At 40.2% G+C, this 20,633-nt stretch overlaps 1 protein-coding gene across 4 annotated transcripts in view; it reads left to right on the plus strand.

Moving 5' to 3' along the window:
- Positions 1 to 20,633, plus strand: part of Zfyve9 (zinc finger FYVE-type containing 9) — a 142,412-nt gene that overhangs the window by 102,308 nt on the left and 19,471 nt on the right. For all 4 annotated transcript variants that reach the window (XM_040756993.1, XM_040756995.1, XM_040756996.1 and 1 more), the window contains 2 exons: positions 1,685 to 1,767; positions 5,333 to 5,437. In XM_040756993.1, coding sequence (XP_040612927.1) covers positions 1,685 to 1,767; positions 5,333 to 5,437 — 188 coding nt within the window. The remainder of the gene's footprint in view (positions 1 to 1,684; positions 1,768 to 5,332; positions 5,438 to 20,633) is intronic.

Below are 20,633 nucleotides of genomic sequence, written 5' to 3' on the forward strand. Positions count from 1 at the left end.
TAAATACGACCAATTATTTCGCTATATGGAAAGAACTGATAAAAATATCATCTTTAAAACAATTAATTCGAACAAGTATCTTTATTTTTTATAGTATGCCTGTGAGCATATTTGTTATTACTTGGTTAGAAACATTTATAAAATTTCATTTTACTTGACTCTGACTGATAATGGAAACTAGTGATATTGTGATGACTCTCACCTGGTAAGCTGACTTATAGGACTTCTGTGTACACACATACACAGGCTTTTTTTTTTTTTTTTTTTGGTTTTTCGAGACAGGGTTTCTCTGTATTGTTTTGGAGGCTGTCCTGGAACTCGCTCTGTAGACCAGGCTGGCCTCAAACTCAAAGAGATCTGCCTGCCTCTGCCTCCAGAGTGCTGGGATTAAAGGCGTGCGCCACCAATGCCCCGCTTACACAGGCATTTTTTAAGACATGAAAGACTAGATGCAAGCTTTACTTTAAATTTTGTATTTTCACCTACTTAGAAGTGCCCTGGTCTAGGAATCAGAACCCTGGAATAAGGTCCTCAACTCTACCATTTACTAGCTCTATAATTTAGGAAGGTAACTCACATTTTCTGATTGTTAGCTTCTCAAATTGTCTGGATTTTGTTTTGTTTTATGAACTTCTTATCTTGCAGAAGACCAGGTTCATTTCCCAGAACCCACTCAATGGTTTACAATTACCCACAAATCCAGTTCCAAGGGATCTGATTTCCTCATTTAATCTTTGCGACTACCATGCACACATGTAGTACATTGGCATACATGTAGGCAAAACACCCATACACATTAAAATAAATGAATATAAACAAATGAAAAGAAAAATAATTTAATCAAGGGCCGTACATGGTGATTTACACCTTTAATCCCAGCACTGAGATGGCAGAGGCAGGTATATCTCTATGAGTTCTGGTCAACAAAGCTCATTCCAGACCAGACAGAGCTACATAGTGAGACCCTGTCTCAAATAACCAAGAACAAAATACCAGCATTTAATCAAGGCCTACAGCACATTTTGAATCCTGAAAATTCAGAAATGGCTAAGATATGATTACAGTGTCTAAGGAATCCATTTAAGGAAAAAACAGAAATTATGATTATAGTATTACATTGTGTTACAAACCCATGCTTATTGTTAAAATCTTTGGGAGCTCCAAGGTGATCTTTATCTTGATCAAGAACAAAGGAGTGGAGTTCCATCAAAGACAAATGAGCAGAAGAAAGAAACAGGATTGCCTACAGAGAAAGCAGCACGTGTGTCTTTGTCTTGCATTGTCATTTCAAACAGGAAAACTTAATTAATGAGCCATCTAGATGTGTCCCCTAATGTTTGGCCTTACTATAGAGGGTCTTTGTTAGGAGGTATAGAAGAATGAGCTTGTAGACTTCTTGAGCACAAGGGCTTGGAGAAATACTTGTTTTTCTGGATCATACCAACCCAGCTGTTTCATAGGACCTCCTTGGGTCACTTTGAAAACTGCATCAAAAGACTTCTGGTCATCAGAAGACTAAGTCTGGATCAGAATTGTCTGTAACCATACTAAATTCTGCTGAGCCCAACATTTGAGATTTCATAATAAGCCACTGTAATTATATTTAAATTATTTTAACCATGACATCTCTTTTCCTAGAAATTTAAGATGCCAAATTTAATCTGATAATTTCTCTTTTCTGTAGTTTACCCCTGTCCACTATTCAGTGTCAGATTTCGGAAGCCATTGTTTGGAGAGACTGGGCACACCATCATGAATCTTCTAGCAGTAAGCAGGAATTTTCTTTTTAATATTTCTTGTGCTTGTGCAGGAGAAGGGAAAGATGTCATTATTTCATTGACAGCTGTGCCCTTGGATTATATCCTTTCTATGCAATGACCTTGCAGGATTTTTGTATAAATAAAGACCTAGCATGTTGTCTTGCTTTCATTATAAGAACGGCATCTGCCATCCCTGTATAGTTGGCTGTTATCCAAAAAGTGGTCAAAGGTTATATTCAAATACATGCCAGTAAGGCTTCTTCTGCTCAGGGGTCTGTGTATGGACTAGGGTTTGCATTTTTATTTTTTCCTATCTGTCTGTTGACCTCTCTCATGTTTCTGCTATATGTGAAGGCTGATTATTTTGAACAAAATGTTGGTCAGTTAAAGTTACTGATACATATTTCACAGAATAAGGTGAATCTTGGTTATTTAGAGTACTTCCTATTCTACCTCCCAGAACTCCTACTCTAACTAGTCTGCATGAGTGACTTAACCCAACAGACTGGCAACCTGAGGGTTACATAGCTGTTGGCGCTCCTTTTGTGTGTGTGTGCCCATGTGTGGGTGTGAGTATTCATGTGCCGCAGTATGTGTCAGAAGACAGCCTCCAGTGTCTGTCTTTGCCCTTCACCTCTTTTGAGTTAGGGTCGCTTGATACTCACCAGGGCATCTAGACTGGCTGGGCTTGAGTTTCCAGGGTTTCTCTTGCCTTTGGGATTGAAAATACTTGTGCTATGAATTAATTTACATGGGTTCTTGAAATTCAAACTCTGTCTTCATGCTTTCAGAAGTGGTTTTACCCACTGAGCCATGTGCCCTGCCCCGTTGCCCCTTTTCATTAGCCACTAAGATTATTGCTCTTTTCTCCCTGACACTTTCACTGAACTCAAGGCTAGGCAAATACTCTACCGCTGACTTACATCTACAACCCTATCCCTATTAAATTTTTATTTTGAGACAGCGTCTCATTTAGTTGTTCATGCCGGCTTAAAGCTTGTGATACTCTGGTCTTAGCCTTCAGAGTAGCTGAGATTGCAGGCTTGAACTACCTTGGTATTTTTTGTTTTTTGTTTTTTTTTTTGGTTTTTTGAGACAGGGTTTCTCTGTATTGTTTTGGAGGCTGTCCTGGAACTCGATGTAGACCAGGCTGGCCTCAAACTCACAGAGATCCGCCTGCCTCTGCCTCCCGAGTGCTGGGATTAAAGGTGTGCACCACCAACACCAGGCTTTGAACCACCTTTTTGTTTTAAACTCTGTGTGTCTGTGTCTGTGTGTCCTGGTCCATTAATTAGGCTGTCTGACAGGTGAAGCCCAGGGATCCTTGTTGTCCTATATGCCTATACTGGGATTACAAGCAGGCTCCATCACACCTGGCTTTTTAAGTGAAGTTTGGGACTGAACTCAGGTCTTCAGACTTGGGTAAGCACTTTACCAGCTCAGCCACTCTCTAACGCTCTGGTTGCTACTGTTTGACAGTGCTCCAGAACAAGTAAACTATTTCAGTTATCAAACATATTGCCTTCCATAGTACCTTTCCCTGGCTGAACAACCTAACAGGTATTTGGGACATAGCTGGCAAGGCAGTCACAGCCTCAGTTCGACTGATGTTACTCGAAGTTCAGTTGTTTTCATCAGTCACTTCTGAGGGTGTTAGATGTCATTGGACTATTTTTATAACACTGATTGTTTTTATCAATGATTTACTTGGGTTTTAATGGTCTTTCCTTGTTTTGTTGATTCATTTGTTTGTTTGTTTGAGAATCCCTATGTTTTGTGTAGCCCAGGCTACGCTTGACTCTGTACCCTCTTGCCTTATCCTTCCTAATGCTGGCATTGCAAGCACGTACAAACTTGTCCAGCACTTAATTTCTTTTTATATTTATTTAATTTTTAATCTTATGTGTGTGTGGGTGTGGGTGCCTGAAGTGTTGGATCTCCTGTAGCCAGACTTGTGAGCCCCCAGACATGTGTGCTGGAAATTGAGCTTGGGTCCTCTGGAAGAGTATTACATATTCTTCTCTTCAGCCCCTTAATTGCTCCTTTTGAAGTGGATTTGGTGATGTCCTCCCCTTCATGATGAAGTTGTTTTTTAAGGGAAAAAGGGTTTTTGTACATCATGGTGAGGAAGTCATAGCAGGAGAACTTGAGGCAGCTGGCCACATGGCATCTGCACCTAATGAGTCCAGGACCCAACCTCAATTGATACCACCCAGAGTTGGTCTTCCTACTTCAATAATGAAGTCTAGATAATCTCTCACAGGCACACCCAGACGCTGGCCTGATCTAAATAACCCCTACAAGTGTGCCCAGAAGTTTGTCCCCTAGGTGATTCTAGATCCTGTCAAGTTGACAGTATTAACCATCACACTCCTTATTTTTTTATCCAGCTATTTTTTTTAAAAACATGTGAAAGCCAGGTTTTGTGACTTAGGTCCGTGGACCTTACCAGTTACTAGGCTAAGGCAGAAGGGTCATCACATGCTTGAACTGGGCACTGTGATTTCAGCGTGTGGGTTTTCTCAATGGTAGTCTTGTGCTTGACTGCAAGTCACACAGTACTTAAAGTTCTTAGAAATACCCTTCTCTTCCCATCCTCATCTATAGCTCTGTGGTTGAAAGTTTCAGCTTCTTAGGCTAACAATAAAATTCAGAATCATTTAAAAACTATTATTCTTTGTTTATATTCCATATCCAATCAAGTGACAGGTATTGTCCATTTTTCTTTTTTTTTTGCACTCTTTATTTTTAAATTTATATCCCATTTTTCTTTTAATGTGACAGATTTTCACTCTTTTGAACTATAAACACTTTACATAATCACTGTCTCTCCCTGCATTAGTCTTATTAGCTCATCTCATCTTCTCTCACATATACTTTCTCACCACCTAGTCTTTCTAAAGAAGTCAGATCTGTCAAAACAGGCCAGAAATCTCCTCAGAATAAAAGTCAGAAGTTTTGTGGTGTCTGTGGTGACTTACATCTGTAATCTAAGCCCTGAAAAGCCTGAGGCCAAAGAGTTTTGAAGTCAAGGGTAGTAAATTCTAAGTCATCCTGGGCTATGTAACAGAACCCTGTGTAAGAAATAGATAAAAAGAAGAAAAACATCAAACCCTGTAAGAACCTATGACATCCAGCTATATATACTCTGTCATTCTTTACTTGGTTATGTTCATTTTGCTTTAGACATACTGGATAGTGTGTGTGTACCTACAGATACCCAGAGTAACTACAATGTTAGAGAAATACAAGAGCAAATGAATCCTGCAAATTAAAAGAAGACGGACAATAAAAAAATGAATATAGAAAATGTTAAATGGCAATAAAGCAGAGTGATCATTTATTTAGTGTTACATGTAAGAAGTGTAGGAAGCAGCCTGTTTTACTGCCTGTGGCTTATAGTGAATGAGAGCTAGGATCAGTGAGTAAGGGCTTCCATTGCACATCCTCTCTTTGTTTAAAGAAGCAAGTACATTCAATGTTGGCATTTTTATTTGTGCTACTTTTATTACTATAAATCAAATCCTACCATTTTTATCATGCTTAATTCTACTTTAATCTTCTTTACCCAGGACTTCCGAAATTACCAGTATACTTTGCCCGTAGTTCAAGGTTTGGTGGTTGACATGGAAGTTCGGAAAACAAGCATCAAAATCCCCAGCAACAGATACAATGAGGTAAGACTTTACCACGAGGAACTTTTTTTTTTTTTTTTTTTTTTTTGGTTTTTCGAGACGGGGTTTCTCTGTATTGTTTTGGAGGTTGTCCCAGAACTCACTCTGTAAACCAGGCTGGCCTCAAACTCACAGAGATCCGCCTGCCTCTGCCTCCCGAGTGCTGGGATTAAAGGCGTGCACCACCAACGCCCGGGTACAAGGAACATTTTTTATAATTGAAAATGTGAATAAAAGTAAAAGGTACATGATTACATGTAAATTTTATTTTCACTTGATAGTAAACTTAGTTTATATCAGTACTTGTCTTTGTTTATGCAAAATTTCCATATACAAAGGTAGAGTGATAAATTCTAGATTTTTATATTAATTGGTTATGTCATTTTATTTTTCAATATTGTAGTAGACTTTTATTTTTATTAAAAAGTATAAAGTTAGCTATAGCATATTTATAAAACTTGTGGGATTTTTTTCCTTTTTCCATCATACAGTAAATGCTTTGCTGTTCTTTTTTGTTTTCTTTTTATTGAAACTAGATTTTTTTATATAATATGTTTGAATATGGTTTCCCCTCCCTAACCTCTTCCAGATCCTCCCTGACTCCCCACCCACTCAGACCCACACTCTTTCTCTCCCATCAGAATGCAAGCAGGAATCTAAAGAATAATTATAAAGTGATATAAAATAGCATAAAATAAAAACAAACTGGAATAGGATGAAGCAACAAACTACCAGGAGAAACAGCACAAGAAACTCCAGATTTTGCTGAAATTCAAGAAGACAAAGATTCACATCAGACAGCTGCAGGAACTGTCCTGCCTTACAGGCATCAACAGCTAGAAATCCAAAGTTGTCTAGCTGTTATGTTATTGTTCTCTATACTCATATAGTTTATCAGCTTTTATTTGTGGTCATGATAGTGTAACAGAGGTCAGTTGTTAATTAGTTGACCTTATTTGGAGGTAGGATCTATTCTACAATAGCAAAGTTCAAATGAAATAATTAGGGAAGCCATATTCCCACATGATAACATCATGAAGAGAAAACATAGCTATAGATGCATATGGAGGGAAGATGATAATGATGTAATGGGAGAAAATAGCTGGGTTTTTTCTTTCTTTCTTTCTTTCTTTCTTTCTTTTTTTTTTTTTTTTTTGAGGAACAAATCTTTCTGAAGGCCCTTGATGAAACCATCTCTGATGACTTGATGACTTTAATACTGGACCTCTAACTTCCAGGACTATGAGATAATCCACTTCTGTATTGAAGCATGAAGGGAAGCTCAGAATCACCCCAAATACTGCCTGTTCTTCTAGACCATAAGATAAATAGGCAGAACCTAAACAAACATTACATTTCCCCAAATTGAGGAGATAGAGTCAAGAATACAGGGAGACCATGATGGCTACAATTGCAGGCAAGATTACCAGAAATGAAAGATGTCAGGACATCTTCAAGGAGTTTGTGTTGAATGTGTCTACATGAAAAAACACTGGAAAATAATAGGTAGAGCAGTTCTCATGGGACAGGAATATTTTTCTTACCAACCATGTTATACATAAAATAATATTGCTAAGCCATCTTAAGCTGAAGAGAACTTCAAAAGATGAAAGAGTTTCAGTAAGATAGGTTAGTGGGTAAACCTTGCTGCCAAACCTGATGACCTGAGTTCAGTCCTTAGGATCCACATGGTAGAAGGAGAAACCACTGACAAGCTGTCCTCTGACCTCCACTTTTGTGTCATGGCACACTGGGGTGTAAGCACATATACAAAAATGAATAAATATTTTTAAAATAAAGAATGAACCTGTGAAGAGAAATATGCCTCATTTTTTAAAAGTCAAGTTTCTGGAGAGAAAAATAGGAAATTCCAGGGTGAGATGGCAGATAAGAAACTGCTACCATGTAACATGATGAATAAGATTCAGAAGTATAAAAGTTAGCTAGTGCAGAGAAGAGAGTGTCAGAAATCGCAAAGGGTATAGGACAGTGAAAAGCATGGGGAAACAGGATAGCCCAGTAAGAAAGAGCAACCCCCAGTGTGGGGAGGGAGCAGAAGCTTCATTCAGAAGATAAGCCAGGTAACCTTGGTGGGAAGAGGCAGGTAGTCCTTGTAGGACAAGCGTATAGTTCTTGTAAGCCTTGACTTTAGTTGGATGTGCTCATGAGATAGTGACTCCTACAGTGGAATAGATCAGCAATAGAGAGGAGTTTGATTTTGTCACTCCCTATGTTTCAAGTGGCTGTGGCCAGATACTATATTAAAAGAACATTATTATTAAAGACTGAGAGCAATAGAAAGGAAAAACATGACAAGTTAGGGAGCCTGGGCTCAGCCTCCCACAGCCCCAAGGGTGAGACTGTTGCAGGAGGCAGCTGTGGAGGCTAGGGACCAACACACCAAAAGGTTAAGGAGACTTGGCTCAAGCATTGAAGGCTACCATGGATTGTAGCCTCATGTGTAGTGCCTAAGTAGGTAGGTTCTTTGCCTGAAGATAACTGCAGTCTGCTAATGCCGAGCTTTAGGTCAATCAACCTTCCTGCCAAGAGGCTGACTGCCACAGGGACTGAGAATTTTGAAGGTAATCGATATTTGACATTTATATCCTCATCCCCACCAACAGGGTGTTTAACTTAAGTACATTTTCAAAGTCTAGAGACTGATCTGCCTATATAGATTTCAGAGCTATGTTTACTTTTCCTAATGCCAATACACTAATGATCCCAGAAGTAGGTCACTGCTATGAAGATCTCCAAATAAGACCACAAGAGATGGCCTACCAGCCAGCATACAGATTGTAAAAGCAAGGCGATGTGACACCTTTGAGAGATCACAGCTCCCCAATCTCTGAATCCAGAAATTGGATGGATGGATGGATGGATGGATGGATGGATGGATGGATGGATATTATAGGCCTACTTATAAAAAAAGACAAGTGACTTCAAAGAAGAAACAAACAGCAAGGAAGAAATGAAATTCATAAAAACATAGATAGGAAAGCAAAACAGGAAAAAGCTAGAAATATGAATTAGAAATTTGGTAAGGAAATCGTAACTGGTTTGAAAGAAAATGACCCCCAAAGGGAGGTATGGCCTTGTTGGAGTAGGTATGGTCTTGTTGGAGGAAATGTGTCACTGTGGAGATGGGCTTTAAGGTCTCATATATGCTCAAGATACTACCCAATGTCTCAGACCACTTCCTGTTACTTTCGAGTCAAGTTATATGAGTTGCCATGGTCATGGTGTCACTTCACAGCAATAGAAAACCTAAGGCAAGTTACAAGTAAGAAAAAAAAAACTCCAGAAAAGTTGGGAACAAAAACTTTAATTAATCACATATAAATACGTACATAAAAACAACAGAAAGAAATCATAATTGGGAACTAGAGATGGCTCAGTGGCAAAGAACATTGGCTGCCCTTCCACAGGACCCAAGTTCACATCCTAACATCCTAGCACTCTCATCAGTAGCTCAAAGCCACCGGGAACTACAGCTTCAGCACATCCAGCGCCCTTCTATGACTTCTATGGAAGCACACATGCACACAGTGGCATACACACATACACAAAAGTAAATACTAAAAAGAGGAGCTGGAAAGATGGCTCAGAAGGTAAGACAGCATACCACTCAGAGGACCCAGGAATGGTTCCCAGGACTCGCATAGTTCACGGACATCCTTAACTACAGTTCTAGAGAATCCACCACCCTCTTCTTACCTCCCTCAGCACCTGACACACATGTGTTGGACAGACATAAATGTAGAAAAACATGCATATACATAAAATAAAAAAGTAAATCTTTGAACTGGAAAGAAAGCATTACTAATAGAATAGATTGATCAGAAGACAGAATATTGAGATGGAAGAAAAGGTTAAAGAGATTCAGGCATCAATAAAAAAATAAGCATTATAAACAAAAGAACATGACCACAACATCCAAGAACTCTGGGACATGATCAAGAAACCAGACTTATCTATCCATGGGGTAGAAGAAAAAACTAAGATTTAAAAAAAAAAACTAAAGGCAAAGAAATTAGAGCAAAATAATCCCAAATCTAGGGAAAGAAATGGATATCCAAACACAAGAGACATTGAGAACCCCAAACAAAACATAACCAAAGATGTCAAAACAAAGAACAGTAAACACTGCAAGAGAAACATGCCATTCACAATGACAAATACATCAGGATAACATTAGACTTCTGATAGAAACTCTAAAAGCCAGAAAAAAATGGAATAATGTATTCAGTCTTTGAAAGGAAATAGTTATATACCAAGATTGAGGCATCCAACAGACCTATGTGGGGAGGTTGTTTTGTTTTGTTGGATACAAATAATAAATAACCAAGGCTTGCCTCAAACTTACACAGCAACACTGTATTAGCCTCATGAGTGCAGGATTGCGGGTATGAATCACATGATCAGGTCAAAGTTATCTTTTAAAATCTACAGAGAAAGACATTTCAAAACAAATACATACAAAAACTTCATGACCACCACTTCAGCACTGTAAAAAACAGTCATGGTAGTTAGCTTTTCTTCCCACTGTGACCAAATACTGACAGAAGCATCTTCAGGAAGGGGAAGTTTGTTTTGGATAACAGTTTCAGAGAATACAGGTTAGGATAGCAGGGATGGCAAGGAGGCTGAAGTGACTTGGCCCATGGAGATGGGATCCTATGCAGCATCTCTAAAGGAGCGTGTTCACATCTTAGGAGACAATAAGCAGAAAAGATGGGCCTGGGTTTGCTCCTATCACTGTATAAAACTGAGGTGGGGTGATATATGTCTATAACCCCAGCCTTTAGGGGGGTTGGCAGGAGAATCAGAAGTTCAAGACCATCCAGGTGATAGTGGTGCACACTTTTAATCCCAGCACTCAAGAAGCAGAGGCAGGCCACCCTGGTCTACAGAGCTAGTTCCCAGACAGCCAGGGCTACACAGAGAAACCCTGTCTCAAAAAACAACACACACAAAAAGTTCCAAGACCATCCTGGGCTACATGAGATCCTGTTTCAAAAGAAAAGGTGACATACTCAGGGGTAAAGTTGACAAATGATTGCATGACTTAACACCTGGAAACTAAAAAGATTGCTAAGAAAAAGACGACTCCACAGATGAAAAAGACTTAATACCAGTAAGTCTCCCCGGGTTGAATTATGTTTTTTTTTTTTTTTTTTTTTTTTTTTTTTGAGACAGGGTTTCTCTGTGGCTTTGGAGGCTGTCCTGGAACTCACTCTGTAGACCAGGCTGGTCTCGAACTCACAGAGATCCACCTGACTCTGCCTCCCAAGTGCTGGGATTAAAGGCATGCGCCACCAACGCCCGGCTTGAATTATGGTTTTAACACAATCCCATTCAAAATACCAAGAGGTTTTTGTTTCTGTTTCTTGGCTTGTTTGTTGTTTGTTCGCTTGTTTTTTAGAAATTGAGATTCTTTTTTTTTTTTTTTGACAGTTTTTTAATTTAAATTAGAAACAAGCTTGCTTGACATGTCAATCCCAACTCCCACTTCCTACCCTCCTACCCCGCCCCCCAGTAGCCTCCCCAACTCCTCACCCCATCCCGCTTCAGCTCCCCAGGGAGGGTGAGGCCTTCCATGGGGTATCTTCAAAGTGTGTCATATCATCCTTTATTGTTTTGGCTGTCCTGCGTCTTTTGTTTTTCCATATAAAGTTGAGAATTGTCCTTTCAAGGTCTGTGAAGAATTGTGCTGGGATTTTGATAGGGATTGCATTGAATATGTAGATTGCTTCTGGTAAGATTGCTATTTTTACTATGTTGATCCTACCTATCCAAGAGTATGGAAGATCTTTCCATTTTCTGGTATCTGCTTTAATTTCTTTCTTTAAAGACTCAAAGTTCTTGTCATACAGGCCTTTCAACTGTTTGGTTAGAGTTACTCCAAGATGTTTTATATTGTTTGTGACTACTGTAAAAGGTGATATTTCTCTGATTTCTTTCTCAGGCCACTTACCATCTATATATAGGAGGGCTGCTGATTTATTTTATTTTTTTGTATCCTCCTACATTAATGTTTATCAGCTGTAGGAGTTCCCTGGTAGAATTCCTTATGTAGATTATCATATCGTCTGCAAATAGTGAAAGTTTGACGTCTTCTTTTCCATTTTGTATCCCCTTGATCTCTTTTTGTTGTCTTATTGTTCTAGCAAGAACTTCAAGTACAATATTAAAGAGATATGGAGAGAGGGGACAACAAAACAAACAAACAAGAACCAGGAATAGCCAGAAGAACTTTGAGAGGGAGTATAATCCAACAACCTGATGCTTAGACTTACTTTAATTTTTTGATGGGGTTTTGCTGTGGAGCCCTGACTGGCCTAGAACTTGGCTGCATAGATCACAGTGGCCTCAACTTTACAGCAACACTGTGTCTCTGCATCGTGAATGCTGGGTTACAGGTGTGTGCCACACACTCAGCTGCTGTCATTGCTTTAAGCAATAAATGAAGAGACTGCTAAAGCAGAATAAAGAGCCAAAAATAGATCCTCATATAGTTGATACTCCGTAAAGGTGCAAGACAATTCGTTAGGACAGAGTTATCTTTTGAACAAAACTGGTAATTTTATAGTTAAGCATTCAGTTTTTTAAAAATGGCTACATTACATCAATACCATGTATAAAAATGAACTTAAAATGGTCCATCAACTTCAAAAGATTAAGCCAAACTTAACTTTAAAAATCTTTGTAAGGAGTGTGCAAAAATGGAGCTGGTTGTGGTCCTGACTTTTTTGTTTTGTTTTTGTTTTTTGAGACAGAGTTTCTCTGTATTGTTTTGGAGGCTGCTCTATAGACCAGGCTGGCCTCTAACTCACAGAGATCCACCTGCCTCTGCCTCCTGAGTGCTGGGATTAAAGGCATGTGCCACCAACGCCCAGCCCTGGTCCTGACCTTTGAGACCAGTCTGAGCTACAGATTAAGTAAGGTTCAGGCCTCCCTGAACTGAAGAATGAGACCCTATCCCCGCCCATCAACATCTGAGGCAGGTGGGTGAGCTGTCTCTGCCCACCACCAGCTCCAATCCTTGGGAGAGCACGCCCTGCACCTCTTCAGGGCACAGGCATGGGTGAGCCAGATCCAAAGTAGTAAGAAAGAAAGAGCTGTCCCCACTACTCATCTGTCCTGTAGCAGTGTGGGAGGGGGAAGAGATACCCTCCCTTACCCTTTGTCCCTTAACCACCTATAACAGATGAGAGAGTTGACCCTCCCTCTTAGCAGCTGCAGCACTCAGGAAAGCCCTGCCTCTTTCCTAGGCAACACAGCATAGTTGCCCAGTGGTTGGAAGTGAGGGTGACCTGGTTGGATGTGAGCCAAGGGAGCCCTGTCCTCATTACTCATCTGACATGTTATGGCATGGGCACAGGAAAAGTGTCCTCCTCCCCACCCACCCTTGCCTATACCTCACCTGGGCAACACAATAGAGGTAGCCTTGATGGTGTAAGGGTAGGAGAGCAGACTCTGAGGGCATAAAAGCAGGAGAACTGGCCCACCTCTCCCCCAATGCTACCAGAGGTGTATTAGCCCAGGCAATGCTGGAGAGGTCACCCTGGTGGTGAGGACAGGGGAGAACTGACTGGTGAGCCAACCCTACAGCTGCCAGGCCCAGAACCAGGGTTATGACTTGGCCTGTCCCAACATCCACCCCATCTATGATCTGTTGGAGGGACCTGACCCGTAGATGGAAAGCTACAGGCTCTCCACAACACAGGGCAACAACAGGATACCCAAGAAGAGTCCTAGTGAGGGCCCAGCATTTGTAGTGTAGTAGAAGTCAGAGGCTTCGAACCAGACAATGACTCTTTGAAATAAACACTTGCAAGTAATGGTATGTGGATAAAGGGGTTTACTGTGTGACTCTGTCACACTGCAGCTTCCATGATGGAATTTTTAGTTTTTCATATTTTTTTCCTCTTAAATTGTGTTTTATTTGGGGATGGTATGCTGGGATGGAGGGCAGATGCAAAGGGACCCCCCCCAAAAATGAATGGGATTGAGATACATAATGTAAAAGACACATAGAATAAATACAAAGAAAGAAAAAGAAGAATGAGACTCTGTCTCAAAACAGAAAAGGTAAGCTGGGATCAAAGTTTTGGTAACTTTTGCTCAAAAGTAAAGAGAGGAAAAGTGAAATTTGTGCTGGTTGTGGCTGTGATATAAAGAATCAGATACTTATATAGTCCCCCTTCTTGAGTAATTTAGACTGAATAAGAATCTTGAGATTCTTTCTCACTCTGATTTTAACCTAAGAATTTTGGGTTATTTCAGTTTAGAAGTATACATATTCTTCAGGGAAGTGTGAAATTACAAAATCATAATTTCAAAAGTTCTTGTATCATTATTGGAAAGATATGGCTCTGAAATCTGAGGAATGTTTTGTTTTCTGGTCTTCAAGGAATACATTTCTTTCAGGGAAGGAGGAGTTGATAGTTCTGTTTTGAAAAAAAATGAAACCAAGTTGGTTCAAGGTATTCTAGAGAATAGTGCAGATGAGAGCAGTTGTAGTTTGCTGATGATTGACAAGGCCATTCCTAGTTTATATCAGAATGTTGTGTAACCTTAAGCATTGTACTAATACGGGTTCTCTAAAAAGAAAACTGAGATTTTGTGTGTGGGGGGGATTTGCTAGATTGGCTTACATGATGGGGTGGGGAGTTAGCCTCACAATGACTACCTATAGGCTAGAGTGGCTGAGAACCTGGTAGCATCTTTGTCTACTAAACTGGATGCCCTAGTCCCAGTATGACACTGGAAGGTCTGAAAGATTCCTAGAGCTGCTGGTCTTCAATCCAGATTTGAAAGACAAGGAAACTAGATTTTAATACTAATAGGGTGGCAGCAGTGGTGTAACAGGACAGACATGCTCAGCAGCATTAAAAAGAAGGCAGACAAGATTGATTTTTCCTGTCCTCTTCATTGTATCTATTTATTGTTACTATTATCATTATTCCCAGAACTGAAAGGGAGAAATAGGTATGGAGGTCTACCAATAACCAAGAAGCTATTGGAACCCTGTGGCAAGGAGAAAAATCAGTTTTATTCAGTGCAGTCTCACTGGGCATATCATCCACACTTCAAGGCAGGCCCCACACCTAGGATTAGTCAACCAACACAAAATGAATTCCATGGCAATTTTACACACTTTTTGTTTCTTTTTGCTGTGTTTGGCATTTTTTGTCTTACTTATTTGCTTATTTATTTTTATTTTCATTTTTGAGGGGCGTTGTTTATCTTTGCTTCTTTGTTTTTTAAAGAGAAAAAAACAAAATTGAGTAGGTAGGGAGATGGGGAGAATCTGGGAAAAGTTGGGAGAAAGGAAAGAAAAACATGAGCAAAATATATTGAATGAAAAAAATTTCAACTAAAAAAAATGAAATGGGAAGTAAAACAAAAAAGGGTTCCCCAAGAATGTGCCCTGTATTCTGCTTCTAGTGTCTGCCACACAAATATGCCACTCCACTTTTATGCTTGCCAGCCAGCAGAAATAGCAGGGTTCTAAAACACTGGGTATTTATTCCCTGCTCATCAGAACTCAGTCTTGCTGCCACTTTTAGCCTTGTGACGCTAATCTCATTACTTTTATTCCAATTGTCGCAAGATGTCCTAGACTCCTATGGTATCCCTCCTTTCACAAAGTAACTGTATGTAACTATGCCCCTTTCTTACTTCGGAGAACACAAGGGTTCAGTTCTTATAGCCTTAAAATCTTTTTAAACAAATGCTTAAAGTGCCTATGTGTTTGGTGCTATTCTAGATACTTTACTGATTCATACAGCTCATACCTATGAAATTCATACTTTGGATTAAATCATCCTTGGAGTGATCTCCCTCTTTTCAGCAGTCATTCATTAATTGCCTGTACCTTTTCATCTAGGTGTGAGGTCATGTATATTTCTCCTGTATTCATTGACATGTCAAGTGGTGTTGTCATCAATTAGGTCTTGTTTAGGTAGCCATAATGTTGAGATTTCATGGGTGCAGCTTCTTTATAACATATAGAAAATACTATATTACAACACATGTCATCGTCCTCTGACTCTTACAATTTTTCTGCCCTTCTGAGAAGTTCCCTGTGCTTTTGGTGTAGAATTTGTGTTGTAGATGTATCAATTGGTGTTGAGCACCCCATATTCAATTGGTCTCTGCATTTTGACCAGTTCCTCTGCTGCAAAAAGAAGATTCTTTGATGAGGGGTAACAGTTATACTTGTCTGTGAGTGTAAGGATAGTAGTATTTAGAATGTAGTTAAGGATTAGGGAAGTGGCATAGTAGAATCTCTCTAGGTTCCTTAGCTTCACTACCATAAGTAATGGGCTAGATTTACCAAGTCAGACATGAATTCCTTTCTACTGAATGGGTCTTAAGTACAATTAGGCATCTGTTGGTTACCCTCAGGATATAAGTAACACCACTGCACTTTTCAGAATGCCTTGCAGTGCATTCTGGTCATTGTTATGGTTCATAGATGTTACAACTGGCAAGGATTATTGATTACTTCTCTCCATTGGCATAATTCTTTCTGATACTATGAGAGCTAGTCCTTAGAACAGAATCTTCTAGGTCAGCTAGTTCCAGTTTAATTCCTGTAAGGCCTCTGTGCAATGTGTGGTGACTTCAGCAATAGGGTCTTACCTTTGATTTCTAGTATGCAACCAAGAACCATAGGATTGTTTATATTATTTGGGGTTTCTTGGTCTCCCCTGACCATCACTCAAAAGGAGGTTCTTCGTTTTGATATTGGTATTTTTGGTAGTCTATGACTTTTGAGGGAGCACTGTCATCCCAAGTGGTGTAACTTCATTTAATGTGTGTGTATATATGTGTATGTGTCTATTATATATGTGTAATTATAAGTAAACATAAATAACTTGATTCCCTATGACTTTTTCAAACATGCTTAGAATTATTTATCCATCCTCCCTGTATCTTCCTCTGTGCTCCCCCCCTCCACTTTCTGCAGACAAGTCCCCTCACAGCCTATTTTCCCTTCAGAGAGCCTGTAGAGCTAGCTCCTCCTGCTCCATGGTCCTGTTTTACTTGCCTGGTGTATTAGTTACTTTTCTATTGCTGTGATTAAGCTCCATGACCAAGGAAACTCATGGAAGGGAGGGTTTATTTTGAGCTTACATCTATGATAAGAGTCCCATCATCATCATGGCAGGGAAGCCTGCATCAAGTACCAGGGTTGTTGGCAGGAACAAAGCTGAGAGTTTACACCTCAAATAGCAATCAGGAAACAAAGAGCAAACAGAATGACAAAGCCTGCCTTCCCAGGGACTTACCTATTCCATCCAGGCCATATCTCCTAATCCTACTCGCATAGTGCCACAAACTGAGGACCAGATATTCAAATGCCCAAGAATATGGGCACATCTTATTCAAAATACTATGCCTGGTATTAATTGTTCCAGGTATATACTTAACATCTAAAGGTCTGGAGCTAAGTTCAACAAGTAAGAGAGAACACGTGTTTGTCTTTCTAGGTCTGGATTGCCTCACTCAGTATAATATTTTATAGTTCTGTTTACCTGCAAATTTCATTATTTCATTTTTCTTTACCACTGAGTAGTATTCCATTGTGTGTGTGTTCATGCACATATGCGTATGTGTGTGTACCGCATTTTCATTAGCCATTCATCAGTTGAAGGACATTTAGATTGTTTCAATTTCTTAACTATTGTGAGTAGAGTAGCAGTGAACATGATTGAGCAAATAACTTGTAAAATTGGAGATCTTTGGAGTATGCTATGTGGGTTATATAAATACCTTTTTATTTTTAAATCTCATTTTACAGAGGAGGAAATAGGACAGAGAGGTCAGCAAAGCCAAGGTTCAAATACATTATGCCTGGCTTAATCTTTGCTTTTTAGTCATTATTCAAGGCTGAATGAGGATGATAGAATATATAAAAATACAAAGAGAAAATGTGTGCTGTATCATTTCAAAGGTGGGGATGTGCACATTAGTGTCTAATTGGGAGGCAAAGACTTTGTGCAGGAGTGAGTGAGATGTTTACTGCCATGATTTGGGGCCAGATTTTTAAGGTGATTCATTTTGGCAGAATAAGAAGAAGCACAATGATAGTATATGCAAAGATTTAGATGTGAAGCTATAGTGCATCAGGTGGTCGTGCAGCTGCTCCTGCTTGTCTAACCCTTACCACCAGTTATAAGATGAGTAAAATGCTCAGTGGAAGCTTGAAGTCTTAGGAAACTGGCCCTCTTTGAGGTTTATGGTTCATGAGAAAGGTATAAATGAGAAGCCTTGGAGACTGGAAAACAGCACACGAATGAAGATCTGAGTTCCAGTCTGCTAAGCCCATGTGAAAAGACAGGTGTGGTCATATACACACCTGCAATGCCAGTGTTGTGAGGGGATGTAGACAAGGTCTCTGGGGCTTGCTGGCCACCAGTCTAGTTCCAGGTTCTGTGAGAGATCTGCCTCAAGAGAACAAGATGGGAAGTGATAGAGCAGAACACTCACTGTCCTCCCTTGTCCTCAATGCTCACAAATGCACACCACATCACACACACACACACACACACACACACACACACACACACACACCATTAGCATCCCACTTTCAAAAGGACCCGGAGAGAGCTCTCTTTTCCCCATGTTGAACTTCTGAAGGCAAGTAACAGCTCTACTGGAGTCACCATAAAAAAAGTTCTTGCTCTTGCCATGTCTGTTCAGATCACCACATCCTGACCTGGAAATGTGACTGAACATGCCCCACCAGTATCTCCTCCAGTACATGAAGGACAAAGGCTCTATTAGGTTGGACTAAATGACCTTCCTTGAATGGGTTTTTTAAGACCGTCTAGCTAATGGAAGAGATCATGCTAGCTCTTTGTACATTAAAAAAAAAAGCTGGAGAAAAGCAAGAATACTGATAAAGGGGTTGGAGAGTTGGCTCAAAGGTTAAGCACACTGACTGCTCTTCCAGAGGTCCTGAGTTCAATTCCCAGCAACCACATGGTGTCTCATAACCATCTATAATGAGATCTGGTAACCTCTTCTGGTGTGTAGGCATACATACCAGAACACTGTATGTGGAAGGAAGGAAGGAAGGAAAGAGAAGAGAATACTGATAAAGATGAACTTCTTGGCAAACTTGGCAAATTCTCAGAAGAGGAACTGAACCATTTGCAAGTGGTCTGGATGACTTAGACCCCTAGTACTACAGCCGGATTCCAACAGAAAGACCAGACAGGAAGCAGCCATCAACTCATTTTACCATGAGAAACCCCTCATGTTCTTGGGAAGGGAGGTCTTTGAACAGAGACACTCTGGAAGGACTTGTGCCCTTCACACACAAAAACAAACAAGGGCAGGGGTTATCCCTAAAGAAAAGGCTATATAGAAACTCATAAAAAAGAAAAAGTGATCTAACTCGTGGTGGCACAAGCTTTTAATTCCAGCAATTGGGAGGCAGAGGCAAGTTGGTCTCTCAGTTTGAGGCCAGCCTGGTCTACAGAGAGAGTTCCAGGACACCCAGAGCTAAACATGAAATCCTGTCTCAAGAAAAGGAAGTGGGGAGTGATCATGGGCCTAAAATCTAGAAATATCTTTGACCAGCACCTCTGCTCTGACATTGAATTCTGAAAACTTGCAACTGTCCTTGGAGTACAGACATTCCTCAAGGATCAACGTTTGATGAGTAAACAGTCAACAGCAAAAATGGCAAGAGGCCTGTATAGAATGTGGTCAGAGGTGAGAAAGCGAAGCCAGTATTTGAGGAACCATCCTGTCCCACAGATGTAGAAGGACACTCTGTAGTAAATGAAAGCTAGTGGATCTGGTCTGTAAGATGTCAACCTCAACATGAAGAACATTCCAACTATGACCCTGAAAAAGTTTGTGAAGAAGCTTTAATAGTCACTTAAAGCTCAGCCTGACTTTTCCTGTAGCAATGACTTTGTGGTCATTGCTTTTCAGATATGCTGAAAGTAAACAAGACCATGAAAAGCCTAAATATAGAATCAAATTTTATGACCAGAACTGGAATCCTGGTTTTAGAGCCCCTAAAATGTTGTGGGAATTCATTCTGCCAATAGCTTTGGGGTACCGGCCTTAGGGCGTGGCCTCTTGTCTATGGATGAGATCTCTTAAAAGGAGAGGGATAGAAGTCATGTGCTCTCTTGGATTGTGAAGACTTAGTCAGGTGGTGTGAAGCAGCATGTGGCCAGTTCTCAGTTCTCTTGGGCAGAATGAATGGCTTTGCAACTGGTTATCTGTGAGTCTGTTTTCCCCATAGTGTCCCTTAATAAATACACACACACACATACACACGCATGCACCTCCCTACCTTTGTGGGTCTCATAACACTCAAAGAAAACGACATCTTTTTTTTTTTTTTTTTTTTTTTTTTTTGGTTTTTACGAGACAGGGTTTCTCTGTATTGTTTTGGAGGCTATCGGTCCAGCCCGGCCTCGAACTCACAGAGATCCGCCTGCCTCTGCCTCCCGAGTGCTGGGATTAAAGGCGTGCGCCACCAACGCCCGGCAGAAAACGACATCTTGACAGAGAACAAGATTGACGATCAAGCTGGGCAGTGGTAGTGTACAGCACTCGGGAGACAGAAGCAGGCAGAGCTGAGTTCAAAGCCAGCCTGGTTTACAAGGTGAGTTGCAGAACAGCCAGGGCTATACAGAGAAACCCCACTTCTAAAAGCAAAACAAAACACACATATACAAAAAGACTGGCACTCAAAGGCCGTATTTGACAATGGCTGTAGAGATAGAGATTGTCCAGGTGCTAAAGAACTTGAGGATCCTGGAGTTTGGGTACCAGTTTATCAAGCAAGGGTATAAACAAGAGTTTGAGCTACCATTACAAAGAATGATGATCCAGTTTATAAGTAAAGAGTTGGAGGAGACTTGAGACAAAGTTCACTGGTAAGGTCTCACCATACAGTCATTAAAAAAAAAAGGAGACCTAAGTTCTCTTCCCCTTCCCCCTCTCCATAGATACCTCCCTCTCTTCTCTGTCTCTGTCTGCTACCTTCCCTTGTGTGTGCGTGTTAGAGAATGTATAAATGTGTACACAAGTATGTAGGGTGTGCTCATCATTAGAGATCAGAGAATGCAGTGAATAGCAGCAACTACTACACTTAACTGAACTAGCTTACGTTAATTGAATTCAGTGCAACTAGGAAAAGACAAAAAAGTTGGGC

This window comes from Mesocricetus auratus, unplaced genomic scaffold, assembly GCF_017639785.1.
Source record: "Mesocricetus auratus isolate SY011 unplaced genomic scaffold, BCM_Maur_2.0 Super-Scaffold_100014, whole genome shotgun sequence".
NCBI classification, from domain to species: domain Eukaryota; kingdom Metazoa; phylum Chordata; class Mammalia; order Rodentia; family Cricetidae; genus Mesocricetus; species Mesocricetus auratus.